At 35.4% G+C, this 14113-nt stretch overlaps 1 protein-coding gene and 1 non-coding gene across 2 annotated transcripts; one reads left to right on the top strand and one right to left on the bottom strand.

The window, feature by feature from the left end:
• Window positions 1-6161: 6161 nt before the first annotated feature.
• LOC133032006 (uncharacterized) lies at window positions 6162-10583 on the bottom strand. The gene has a single exon (XM_061105814.1). It carries the CDS (start codon window positions 8103-8105, stop codon window positions 6162-6164), a length of 1944 nt encoding a protein of 647 aa, XP_060961797.1. The 5' UTR covers window positions 8106-10583.
• LOC133032867 (small nucleolar RNA R71) lies at window positions 7516-7622 on the top strand. Its single transcript, XR_009685454.1, has one exon. It is a non-coding gene; the product is annotated as a small nucleolar RNA R71 (small nucleolar RNA).
• Window positions 10584-14113: the final 3530 nt, after the last annotated feature.

Here is a 14113-nt window from a genome sequence, read left to right as displayed (position 1 = left end):
GTTTAGCTATTTTGTACCTTTGATTCACTAAGTTGACACAATGATGTAACATTGAAGTTCATTATATTTTGAGTATACAAGTTCTTAAAAATAAAAGAAATAATTTAATCTTATGTAGAACCTAGAAATGACATTATACATCAAGCAATAATGCAATAAAAGATTAAATATAAAACTAAACATCAATATTATTTTTACTAAATAGTAACACATAGAAAGAGCATGACTAATCCTATATATTTTTAGTAAAAATAATGACAAAGAGATAGAGATGGAGATGGAGGTGATAGTGAAGGAAATGAACATTAATATTACTTTTATTAATTTTTGGACACATAGGGAGAGCATGACTAAACCTATATATCATTTAACAAAAAGTAAATAAAAATGAACATAAAAGATAGAAATGAGCAATACTACCATTACTATAATCACTAAATAAAAATATATAGAAAGAGCATGACTAAGTCTATATATATATTTGGTATAATAGCATAGATAGTATAGATGGAAGAAGAACATAAAAATAAAAGTGGAATATGAACTTGCATTACTCAAATAAACATTACAACAAAAAGTGAATCAAAGATACAAAATAACCTCACTTTGCATATGGAATCATCCCTAACCTTCCAAGGAAGATTAGGCCATTATGCTAATCATTCTCATAAAATTTCTAAAGAGAAAAGATGAGAAGAAAAGTTGAGAGAATTTTGCTATAGTTTTTCTACACTAAAAATTACACACCCAATTACTAAAATGAGCTCCTATTTATAGAGCCATAAAAGGACTAAAAATAAATAAATAAAAATTTGGGATTATAAAATAAATATTAAGATTAAATTTGACATTTCAAATCAAAAATAAAATTAATATTATTTTTGTTATCATTGTGATTTTGACTTCTACTCTTTGGATGAAGGTTGAGTGTGGAAGAGGAAAATAGGGTTGATGATGACCTAGACTTATCATCATTGCATCACATGCTTTGGAAGAGACAAAATTGATGATGAGCTTCATGGGCTAGACTTAACCTTTTTGGGTTGGGTTGCTTTGGACTTCAACAAAAATGCCATTTTTTTCTTCATTTCTTTTCAACTTTGCTCCTTCCTCTTTCTTTCAACAAAAATACACTTTAATTCCTATAAGAAAGACATAAATTGAATCAAAATCAAATATTTTCATTTATAAAATATATTACAATAATTTCATGAAAATATCAATTAAAACTCAATTTATTTTATCATTTAAAATAAATAAAAGTGTATTTTTAACCACTAATCACAACCCCCAACTAGCTTATTGCTAGTCCCTAGCAATTCAAGCGGAGAAAAAGAATAATCGAATTGAATAAACAAGTCAAATCACGCAAAAATATCCAAGCATTTTCAAAATATTAGTAGAGAGTTAAAGATTGCTATCAGTGTTATTTCAGTTGTAACAACAGAGTTGTGTGTGTGTGCACCAAACTGTATTTATTTTATTTCAAGTCTTAACACAAATAGTATCGAAAAATCTCAAAAGTGTAAAGGTCTCAACTCCAATTTTTTTCACGGGTATTGAAAGTATTTATATTGGAAGGGTGACACTCTTTGGAGTTGGAAATGTAACAATTAACGCACAAATGAGAGAGGATAAACTTTTTAGGATAAGCAATTTGAACAAATATTGATCACAAGATAGACATATCAAACCAATAGAATTCAAATGACAAACAACCTTTGGGATTTACATGAAAAACTCACAAAATAAAGAGCCAACTAACTAACTAATAAATAAAGATATAATAACAATTTTTTTTTTCTTTAGAGAGACATGTGATGCTTCTCTCTTTTTTTTTTTTTAATTAAAATAAACTAACATGATTTTTTTTTTTTTAGATATGGAAAGAATGGAGGTAAATAGAAATAAAATGATATTACTTTTGCTATTTTTATTTTTTTTTAAAGATGGAGACTACTTGAAAATCAAAATAAAATGATGTTGCTCTTGTTCTTTTTTTTTTTTTTTCATTATATATATTTTTTTGATGATTTTTTTTTTTTACTTTTTTTTTCTTCTTCTCCTTTTTTTTTTTTTTTTTGACAAGAGACAACATATAAAAATAAAGATATAAAGAAATACAATAAAGTTACAAAGAAATAAACACAAAGGCTCTTTTGACAATAAATTAATCCCTCTAGTAAATGTCATGTTTGAAATTCCAAAAGTTTAACTTTACCAACTCAAATGATCAATGAAAGTTCAAAAAGTTATTTTCTCAACTCTCACAACTCACAAAAAATGAAAAACTTTACACTCAAAATTTTTCTTAACTATATGTGTTTACAACCATTTTACCACATGTTTGGAAAGTGCACAAAAGAACTCTGAAAATCACAACTTGGTAACAAAATATAGCAAATATTGACTCAAACTGTAATTTTACTATCATGCTTGGATAATTTTGAAAAAATTTGACTTAAAAAGTTCAACAAGACAATTATAATTCTCTAAATGAACGCTCACCAGAGCTCACCACCCCCAACTCAAAATTAGACAGTGTCCTCAATGTCACAAAAAATATGAAATGAAAAAGATAGGGAAAAGAGTACACCTGATCGACGATAATATGCACGGAGTGAGAGTGGAGATAACCTGATAACAAGAACTCCAAAACAAACATAGAAAATACAAAAATACAAAAACACAAAACAAAAATAAAAATAAAATAAAATACTATAATATATAGATAGGGAAAATAAACATTTCAGAGTGTATAATCTGGGTCCTCAAGAAGGACCTCTTCAACAAGGCTCACACTCTCAATGTAATGTTTCAGTCTCTGGCCATTGACTCGAAAAATTCTCCCATCGGTTGGGTCCTTGACTTCAACAGAACCGTTGGGGAATACTTGTTTCACCACATATGGACCAGTCCACCTCGATCTCAACTTACCGGGGTGGAGATGCAAACGAGAATCGTACAAATGTACTTTTTGATTCGGCTCAAAATGTTTTCTTAGGATCTGTTTATCGTGAGCAACTTTCAGCTTTGCTTTGTAGATCCTAGAATTATCGTAAGCATCATTTCTCAACTCCTCAATTTCAGACAATTGAAGTTTTCGGTTCATACCTGCCGCACTTAGATCGAAGTTCAGGGCCTTAATAGCCCAATAAGCTTTGTGCTCAAGTTCGACAGGTAAATGACATGCTTTCCCATAGACAAGTCGATAAGGAGACATCCCAAGAGGGGACTTGTAAGCAGTGCGATATGCCCAAAGTGCATCTTGAAGACGTGTTGACCAATCTTTGCGGTCGGGATTTACCGTCTTTTCAAGAATGTTTTTGATCTCCCTATTAGCTAGCTCAGCTTGACCATTGGTTTGTGGATGATAGGCATTTGCAACTTTGTGAAGTACACCGTACTTTCGCATAAGAGCCTCAAAAGATCTGTTGCAAAAATGAGTGCCTTGATCACTAATGATAGCGCGAGGGGTACCAAACCTCGATAACACATTTTCTTTTAAGAATTTCACAACAGTCGCGTTATCATTATTTCGACAAGGTACTGCCTCGACCCATTTTGAAACATAATCCACAGCAAGAAGGATGTAAAGGTAACCAAAAGAAGGTGGAAATGGTCCCATAAAGTCTATCCCCCAACAATCAAATACTTCAATGACAAGAATTGGGTTCAAGGGCATCATGTGCCGACGGGACAAGGAGCCTAACTTTTGGCACCTTACACAAGAGCGACAAAAATCATTGGTGTCTTTGAACAAAGTGGGCCAGTAAAGACCGCATTGTAAGATTTTTGCAGTGGTTTTCTTCACAGAAAAGTGACCACCACAAGCATCATTGTGGCAAAAATTTAGCACACTAGACACCTCATCATCGGGAATGCATTTTCGCATAATCTGGTCGGGACAATACTTGAATAAGTATGGATCATCCCAAAAGAAATTTCGCACCTCAACCAAGAATTTGCGTTTGTCTTGTGAACTCCACTCAGAAGGGAGCTCACCAGTTACTAAGTAGTTAACAATGTGTGCATACCACGGTAACTTAGTAACAACGAATAATTGTTCATCGGGGAAATCATCATGAATAGGTGGGCCATCAGCGGGATCACTAAATTCAAGTCGGGACAAGTGATCCGCGACTACATTTTCAACACCTTTCTTGTCTTTGATTGTTATGTCAAATTCTTGCAAGAGAAGGATCCACCTTATTAAGCGTGCCTTAGCATCCTTTTTGGAAAGGAGGTACTTAAGGGCAGAGTGATCGGTGAAGATCGTAATAGGTGATCCAATCAGGTAAGCTCGAAATTTGTCAAGAGCAAAGACAACGGCAAGCAACTCTTTTTCAGTTGTGGAATAGTTCATTTGAGCACTATTAAGAGTTCTACTTGCATAGTAGACAACAAAAGGTTTCCCCTCCCTTCGTTGTCCAAGAACAGCTCCAACAGCAAAATTACTGGCATCACACATGATTTCAAAAGGAAGACTCCAATCGGGTGATTGAATAATGGGAGCAGAAGTGAGTGAATTCACAAGTGTTTGGAAGGACTCCTCACACTTTGGGGTCCACTCAAAAGTAGCATCTTTGGCTAGGAGGTTGCATAATGGACGAGAAATCATTGAAAAATTCTTTATGAACCTCCTATAAAAACCAGCATGGCCAAGAAATGACCGAATGTCTTTGACAGTCTTAGGGGTAGAAAGTTTAGAGACGAGGTCAATTTTAGATTGATCAACCTCAATCCCTTTTTCAGAAACAATGTGGCCTAAGACAATTCCAGAAGATACCATAAAATGACACTTTTCCCAATTAAGCACAAGACCTTTCTCGATGCAACGTTTTAAAACAGCCTCAAGATTGAGAAGGCATGCGTCAAAAGATTTTCCAAAGACGGTTAAGTCATCCATATAAACTTCCATGGTGTTTTCAATCATGTCACTGAAAATACTCATCATGCATCTTTGGAAAGTAGCTGGTGCATTACACAGTCCAAATGGCATACGCCGGAAAGCATATGTTCCAAAAGGACAAGTGAAAGTGGTCTTCTCTTGGTCCTCTAATGCAATCTCAATTTGATAGTAACCTGAATAACCATCGAGAAAGCAGTAGAAAGGATGACCAGCTACGCGCTCAAGAATTTGATCAATGAATGGGAGCGGGAAATGATCTTTACGGGAGGCGGCATTCAATTTTCGATAATCAATGCACATGCGCCAACCCGTCACAGTTTTGGTGGGAACAAGGGCCCCTTTTTCATTTTGGACAACAGTAACACCTGATTTCTTAGGTACTACCTGAACTGGACTGACCCATTTGCTATCGGCCACCGGGTAAATGATAGCAGCATCAAGAAGTTTTAACACTTCATTTTTCACCACTTCTTTCATTGGTGGGTTCAGTCTTCTTTGAGGGTCCCTTCGTGGGATAGCTTCTTCTTCCAGATTAATTCGGTGGGTGCAAATTCGAGGGCTAATACCTTTGATATCAGCAAACGTCCAACCTATCGCAAGTTTGTATTTTCGCAGTAGCTCGAGTAACTGCAATTCTTGAGAAAGTTGAAGGTCGGACGAGATGATAACTGGAAAGGTTTGGCCATCTCCCAGAAAAACATGTTTCAAACCCTTTGGAAGTTGGTTCAGTTGAACATTGGGAGGTTCTTCGGCAGAAGCTTTTAGCGTTTCCCTCTCACGAGGTAATGCTTCAAAGTGTGGCTTCCAAAATTTCTTCCCTCTGTTTTGTGTGTCCAATTGATCAACGGTAGCAAGAGCGGACTCAACAAAACTGGGATTTTCATTTTCAAGGCGTGAGAGGAGTTCATCAAGATTAACGAAATTTCTTTGCAATTGAATCTCTTCAGAAACAAGATTGTCAATCATGAATGTTTGATGACATTCTTCATCCTCTTGAAGTTGTTTCCCAATGTGAAAAATGTTGACCTCAAGTGTCATATTTCCAAATGATATTTTCATTAGACCATTACGACAATTGATCAAAGCATTTGCAGTGGCAAGGAATGGTCTTCCAAGGATGATGGGAATCTTGGATTCCATGTTGACCACAGATTGAGTATCCAGAACAAGGAAGTCCACGGGATAATAGAATTTCTCAATTTGAACAAGAACATCCTCAACGATACCCCGAGGCTTTTTGATAGAGCGGTCAGCAAGAAGCCGCAAAGACAACAGATGTTGGCTTCATTTCTCCAAGACCAAGTTGCGAGTACACAGAGTAAGGCATGAGATTCACACTCGCGCCAAGGTCAAGCAAAGCTTGGCTGACTTCATGAGTCCCAATTTGGCATGAAATGGTGGGACAACCAGGATCTTTGTATTTTGGCGGTGTCTTTTGTTCGATCACCGCACTCACTTGTTCAGTCAAGAAAGCAGTCTTCTTGACATGGTGCTTTCTCTTAGCAGTGCACAAGTCCTTGATGATTTTGGCATAAGCTGGCACTTGTTTTATGATGTGAAGCAAAGGAAGATTAATCTTCACTTGTGTCAAGTGCTCAAGGAGTTCAGCTCGGTTTTCAGGAATTTTCCCAACAGGTCTAAGAGCCTGGGGAAATGGTACTTTTGCTTGACCATTTATCGGTGCACTGTCAGGGGCAACTTTTGAATTTGAAGTAGTGGTTTTGATGGATGGATCTTCCAAAGCTTTACCACTTCTTGTTGTGATGGCGTTAACCCCTTTAACGATGGGATCATTAGAGGTGGAGATTTCAGCCATGTGTTGCCCTTGTGCATTAAATTGAGGCTGGGAAGGAAGTCTGCCTTTCTCAGAAATAGCCAAGGATGCGGTCAATTTTGAAAATTGACTTTTTATTTCTTGGACATCTTCCTTTAATTGGCGATTGATTTTAGCTTGTTCCTCAATGAATGCATGAATAGTGCTTTCAAGGGAGTTCCCTTGTTGTTGAGCATTGTATTGAGGCGTAGGATATGCCTTTGGAGGTTGAGCTTGATGCTCATTTCTCCATTGTCCTCCAGATGTTTGAGCTTGGTTAGAGTTATCTCTCCAACTGAAATTCGGGTGGTTTCTCCAACCAGGGTTGTACGTATGGGAGAATGGCTTGTTATATTGCCCTAAGGCATTGCATTGCTCCTCATGAACCCCCTTCATTTCTTTGTAAACTAAGCAGTCCTTAGCTAAATGCCCATTTTCTCCACAAACGAAACAAGGTTCGAGTGGTCTGGATTGTGCTTGGGCAACCATGCACCCTTTTTGGCCATCTTTAGTCGTAAGGATTTCAATTTGCTTTTTTAAAGATTCGACTTGGGCCTTTAAGCTGTCCTCTTCCCGAAGTTGGTAAATCCCAGCTAGTCGATTTCTGTTGGTGCTTTCAGCAGCACTTGGACCGATCCATGTGTGAGATTTTTCAGCAAGCTCAATGAGAAACTCAAGAGCTTCTTCGGGTTCCTTTTGAAGGAACTCACCGTTGCACATCATTTCTACGAACTGGCGCTCACGACTTGTGAGGCCTTCATAGAAGTAGCTGACGATGCGCCAACTCTCGTACCCGTGGTGTGGACACTGACTTAAGAGATCTTTAAATCTCTCCCAGACTTGATAGAACGTTTCATTGTCTTTTTGGGAAAATGTTGAGATTTGTCTTTTCAAACTGTTGGTCTTATGGACAGGGAAATATTTAACAAAAAATGTTTTGGTCATTTCTTCCCATGTTCCGATAGACCTAGATCTCAAAGAATACAACCAACTTTTAGCTTTATCCTTCAAGGAGAAGGGAAAAAACTTTAAGCGTGCAGCATCATTGATGGTTGCTCGGTCATAAAAAGTGTCAACAACTTCCTCAAATTCCCTAATATGCACATATGGATTTTCATTTTCTATTCCATGAAAAGTTGGCAAAAGTTGAATAATGCCGGGTTTGACACCAAGACTTGGCATATTAGGTGGAAATATGAAGCATGATGGTATGGAAGTTTGGGTGGGGTGAAGGTAATCATTAAGTGTTCTCTGTTGTATTTCATTATTATTATTCATTGCGAAAGGATTACCGATTATCGTGTGAATGGGAGAAGGAGTAGTAGATGGATTGGACGAAGTTTCACTAGAAGTGGTTTCGTCAGAAGAAGAGTTACTCATCCACTCTTGTTTGCTTTTTTTTTTTTTTAAATATATTTAATTTTTTTTGTTCAACTTGTTCCCAGGTTACTTTGGAGGTTTTTAGAATGGTCCTTCACAACTTACTAGAACTCCCCGGGGTTACCAGGTAAGTGTGAAGGGTTCACTAACCTTTTCGACCAAAGACCTTTCTAAGCAAAAATGAGTTGCTTATTTTTGATAAAACAAGGTTGTTTTTGTTATAGTAAATAGCACAAAAATGTAATATTACAATGATTAACACAAAAATGTTCCCAGGCCAATTGGAAAGGTTGCCAAGGTACCGCTTCGTCCCAACCTTGCCTAGACAGAACCGAGGTTCCCAGGTAAGGTGGAGGGTACACTAACACAAACTTTATTTAAAAACCAATCTTTCTAGACAGAACAATCTTGGTTTGTGTCATATACAATATTACACCGTTGTACCAAATACTAAGCGTTTTATGAAGAAGTTTTTATAACTTACTTTTTTTTTTTTTTGTATTTTATGATTTTTTAGAGGACTTAAATGCTATGAGTACTAAGAAAAAAACAAATAAAACACTAATGAAAAAAAAGAAACAATAACTAAAAGATAGTATAAACAATCACACTAAACAAAAATTAAAGTAAAAAAATAATAAAAAAAAATAAAGGGAATAGACTTTTTTTTTGTCAAGAAAAAAAATTATACTTGTAAAACTAAATACAAGAAGATGTTAACTATTTTTTTTTTTTTTTCAAAAAATCATTTCTGATAAGGAAGATCGGATAAAACCGCAACCTTAGAGCATACTTTGAATTCTTGGTAATTTTTTTTTTACAAATATTTACACAACATAAGACAATATTCACAAGAAAATAAAATATAACAAAAAAAAAGTTACTAACCTCTTGATTGTAGATTTCACTAGCTTTCGAAAAATTACCTCCCCGGCAACGGCGCCAAAATTTGTTTAACGCCCAAATGTGACTTCCACTAGCGGTGGTTGTAGTATAGATCGGGCGGTCGATTCCACAGGGAGGTGATTATGGACAAAAGCGTTAGTAGAAAAATAAAAACAAAAGGTTAATAATAAGTGATAGTAGTAACAAATGATTTTGTGGTTTTTGTTTTGGTAATAAATATTAAAGGAAAGCAAATAAAGGTGTAATCAATAATAAAAGAGAGAAAGGCTTCAAGAATCATCCATATGCTTGTTTAGCTATTTTGTACCTTTGATTCACTAAGTTGACACAATGATGTAACATTGAAGTTCATTATATTTTGAGTATACAAGTTCTTAAAAATAAAAGAAATAATTTAATCTTATGTAGAACCTAGAAATGACATTATACATCAAGCAATAATGCAATAAAAGATTAAATATAAAACTAAACATCAATATTATTTTTACTAAATAGTAACACATAGAAAGAGCATGACTAATCCTATATATTTTTAGTAAAAATAATGACAAAGAGATAGAGATGGAGATGGAGGTGATAGTGAAGGAAATGAACATTAATATTACTTTTATTAATTTTTGGACACATAGGGAGAGCATGACTAAACCTATATATCATTTAACAAAAAGTAAATAAAAATGAACATAAAAGATAGAAATGAGCAATACTACCATTACTATAATCACTAAATAAAAATATATAGAAAGAGCATGACTAAGTCTATATATATATTTGGTATAATAGCATAGATAGTATAGATGGAAGAAGAACATAAAAATAAAAGTGGAATATGAACTTGCATTACTCAAATAAACATTACAACAAAAAGTGAATCAAAGATACAAAATAACCTCACTTTGCATATGGAATCATCCCTAACCTTCCAAGGAAGATTAGGCCATTATGCTAATCATTCTCATAAAATTTCTAAAGAGAAAAGATGAGAAGAAAAGTTGAGAGAATTTTGCTATAGTTTTTCTACACTAAAAATTACACACCCAATTACTAAAATGAGCTCCTATTTATAGAGCCATAAAAGGACTAAAAATAAATAAATAAAAATTTGGGATTATAAAATAAATATTAAGATTAAATTTGACATTTCAAATCAAAAATAAAATTAATATTATTTTTGTTATCATTGTGATTTTGACTTCTACTCTTTGGATGAAGGTTGAGTGTGGAAGAGGAAAATAGGGTTGATGATGACCTAGACTTATCATCATTGCATCACATGCTTTGGAAGAGACAAAATTGATGATGAGCTTCATGGGCTAGACTTAACCTTTTTGGGTTGGGTTGCTTTGGACTTCAACAAAAATGCCATTTTTTTCTTCATTTCTTTTCAACTTTGCTCCTTCCTCTTTCTTTCAACAAAAATACACTTTAATTCCTATAAGAAAGACATAAATTGAATCAAAATCAAATATTTTCATTTATAAAATATATTACAATAATTTCATGAAAATATCAATTAAAACTCAATTTATTTTATCATTTAAAATAAATAAAAGTGTATTTTTAACCACTAATCAGTGATCCAAAGTTTACATCGAAGTTTTGGGTAAGTCTTCAGAAGGCTATGGGTACCAAATTAAAGTTTAGTACAGCCTTTCATCCTCAGACTGATGGTCAGTCAGAAAGAACTATTCAGATTTTGGAAGACTTACTGCGAGCCTGTGTCATGGACTTTGAGGGTTCATGGAGTAAGTACTTGCCTTTAATTGAATTCTCCTACAACAACAGCTACCAGAGTACAATAGGGATGGCTCCCTATGAGATGTTATATGGTAGGAAATGTCGTTCTCCTATTCATTGGGACGAGATGGGAGAAAGGAAGTACTTGGGTCCAGAATTAGTGCAGAGGACCAATGAGGCTATTGATAAGATCAAGGCTCGGATGCTTGCAGCTCAAAGCAGGCAGAAAAGTTATGCTGATCCGAAGCGTAGAGATGTTACATTTCAGGCAGGGGAACATGTTTTCCTGCGGGTTTCACCAATGAAGGGTATTAGACGCTTCAGGAAGAAGGGTAAGTTAAGCCCTAGGTTCATTGGGCCATTTCAGATACTTGAGAAGGTCGGGCAGGTAGCGTATCGGCTAGCCTTACCACCAGCATTATCAGCTGTTCATGCCGTATTTCACATTTCTATGTTAAGGAAATACGTGTCAGACCCGACTCATGTCTTGAGTTATGAAGCCCTTGAACTGCAGCCAGACTTAACCTATGAAGAACAACCTGTACAGATTTTGGATAGAAAGGAAAAAGTTCTTCGGAACAAGACTATTGTACTGGTTAAGGTGCTCTGGAGGAACAGTAAGGTGGAAGAAGCCACCTGGGAATTGGAGTCAGATATGAGGACTCAACATCCAGAGCTATTCAGGTTAGATTTCGAGGACGAAATCCTTTTAACGGGGGGATAATTGTAATGACTGCTTTAGTAATTTGGATTAGTAAGGGCAATTAGCACTAATTTTTATTATTTTATTATTATTTGTGAATTAATTTAATTGTGGACTCCAATATTTAGAAATAAATATTAGAGTTAAAATTTCTCAATTCCGAGATTTTTTTAAACTCTAGGGGTATTATTTAGCTTATATGTGAAATATGTTGTTTTTGTAATTTTTGTTTGGCGACAACGGAAAATGCGATGGATGGCTAGATTGATCACATGGGTAAGTTTAGAACCTTATTTCATAGTGGGAAATATTTTAGAGAAAATAAATTAGCGGGATTGAGCGGGGTTATGGAATTTGACCATTTTACCCCTAGCTTTAAAAATACCTAAGTTATAATCTTAAGGGCATTTTAGTCAATTAGTAAATTGGTTAAATGAGGGGTAGGTGGCAGCCTTGGGTGATGACACCTATTCTATTTTAACATGATTGAATGAAAAGGGGTTTTACTTTGAAAAGAAATTAAAATTAGAGAAAATCATTTCTCCTTTCTCTCTCTTGGTGTTCGGCCCTCACAAACCAGAAGGAAAACTCAGTTTTTCTTCATAATTTTCTGTGTTTTCAACCAAGGATTCAAGGAAAAATAACTAAGGAAAAATAGCACGAGATTTCCGTTAAGGTCGGCCAGCACACTTGAATTCGGAAAATAGGTAAGAACTGTGTATAATGTATGATGTGATTATCTGAATGTATGTATGTGTTAATATGTATACATGCTCATTTGTTGTGATTCTTACACTACCAACACTTGTATGGTTGAGGTACAAAGTGCATTGGTAAGGTGTAGGATGTTTGAAAGTACGTCATGGTGTTACCAGCACTTGTACGGGAAGGTACAAGGTGTCTGTGGTACAACACTAGATAGTACTCAAGGTGCGGTCATACCCTACCTACACTAGTACGAGGGTATACTGAGTGCATGTGGTACATGGTACATGGTCGTTTCCTAGTTAGAACGTTCATACTCATCTGTTAAGCTCTGTAAATAGGTGTATGGGCGCCTATTTACAGGTCGGAAATTATATGATATATTATATGCATTTCTTACTGAGTCTGTTGACTCACAGTTTCTGCTTCCATGTGTAGGTAAAGGAAAGGCTAAGGCTGAACAGGAGTGAACCTGAGCTCGGGTGAGATTGTACATGTCAAGCGGCGCGACCTGGAGTGTTCGGTCTCGGGACATCTGGGAGTTGTATTTTGAAAGTCGCTGTGCGACCTGTAAATCTGTGTATTTTGGAATGTATATTTTGAAAAGTAAATTTTATAAAGTTTAAAAACGGGATCCCGGCACTTGTAAATATTTTATTAACTTACAAAGTTTAGTATTTAATGTAAAAGTTTTAATTCGACACGTTTTTCGAGAAATTTCTTTGATTAGCAAAGATTGCACAATAACTGAAAAAGCAATGTAGCGTGCCTTAGCATTAGGGCGTTACAATGAGTTCTTGGCTTAATTTTGTAAGAATTCAAGATAGGATTTTCATGGAAGTAAGCTCAAGTTGGAGCTTTGATTTTCTTGAATTGGTAATCTGATTTTTCGGGGTTTATTGTTGAATTTTGATGCATAAGTATGTGTTTAAGACCCTATAATATTTGCTAGCTTCTGTAAGTGAATTGATTGAGAATTTGGTTGTGAAAAGCAAGCTTGAGTTCATGGAACTCAAGCTTGGTGCTTTAATGGCACTTTTTGATTTTTAGTGCAATTGTTGGGTTTAAGTTGTGGAATATGTTTATTATGACATATATTGATGCTCTGGAAAGTTTGGGAATGTTTGGGGATGATTTGGGTGAGTTTTGGGGGTTTAAAGATTGAGAAATTTCGTGTTCTCTGCCCAGACAACCGGAATTCCGGTTGGTTCATCCGGAATTCCGGTTGGAGTTCATCGGGAAATGCTGAATTTTGTTTCGGCCATAACTTTTGACTCGGGACTCTGTTTGGGACGTTCTTTATACCGTTGGAAAGCTCTTTTCGAGCTCTATGTGATTATCTGTATTTGAAATGACATGAATTTATTTTATGAATATGAAATCAGGGGTTAAACCTATTTGTGAAAAATCTCAGATTGTGTGACTAGGATTACTGGCACCTGGTCAGGAGCACTCGGGGATTCAGAATCTCTGCCTTTGCGGGACAACAGGTAAGACAGTAGTTGCACGTAGACATAAATAGGCATGTGAGCGTAACATGCAGGTCTGTGTCACACAGACAAATTTGAATAGCATTGTTGTTTATATTGTATGATGAGCATATTATTGATATGTTTTATACTGTCTTGCTGGGCTTGGATCACGGGTGCTCTACTGTGCAGGAAAGGGTAAGTCAGTGGCTGATCAACCATGAGTTTTGTGGAGCAAGATGAATAATGTACATGTTCAAGCCATATCAGACCAAGCGGGTTAAGGGTCTATCAGTGATGAACTTTTGAATTCTATTTTGCCGTTTAGGTCGGCTAGAAATAAATGACTTGTAATAGCGTTTGTAAATATTTTTGGGATCCCAACTATTTTAAAAGTTTTAAATATATTACAAGTTTATTTTCCTTCTATTTAATATAAAAGTTTAAATTCTGCGCTATTTTGATTAGTAATCCCGTTTAGGGGATTA

This window comes from Cannabis sativa, chromosome X, assembly GCF_029168945.1.
Source record: "Cannabis sativa cultivar Pink pepper isolate KNU-18-1 chromosome X, ASM2916894v1, whole genome shotgun sequence".
NCBI lineage: Eukaryota > Viridiplantae > Streptophyta > Magnoliopsida > Rosales > Cannabaceae > Cannabis > Cannabis sativa.
Note: the sequence above shows the minus strand (reverse complement) of the source record. Positions and strands in the feature narration are given on the sequence as shown.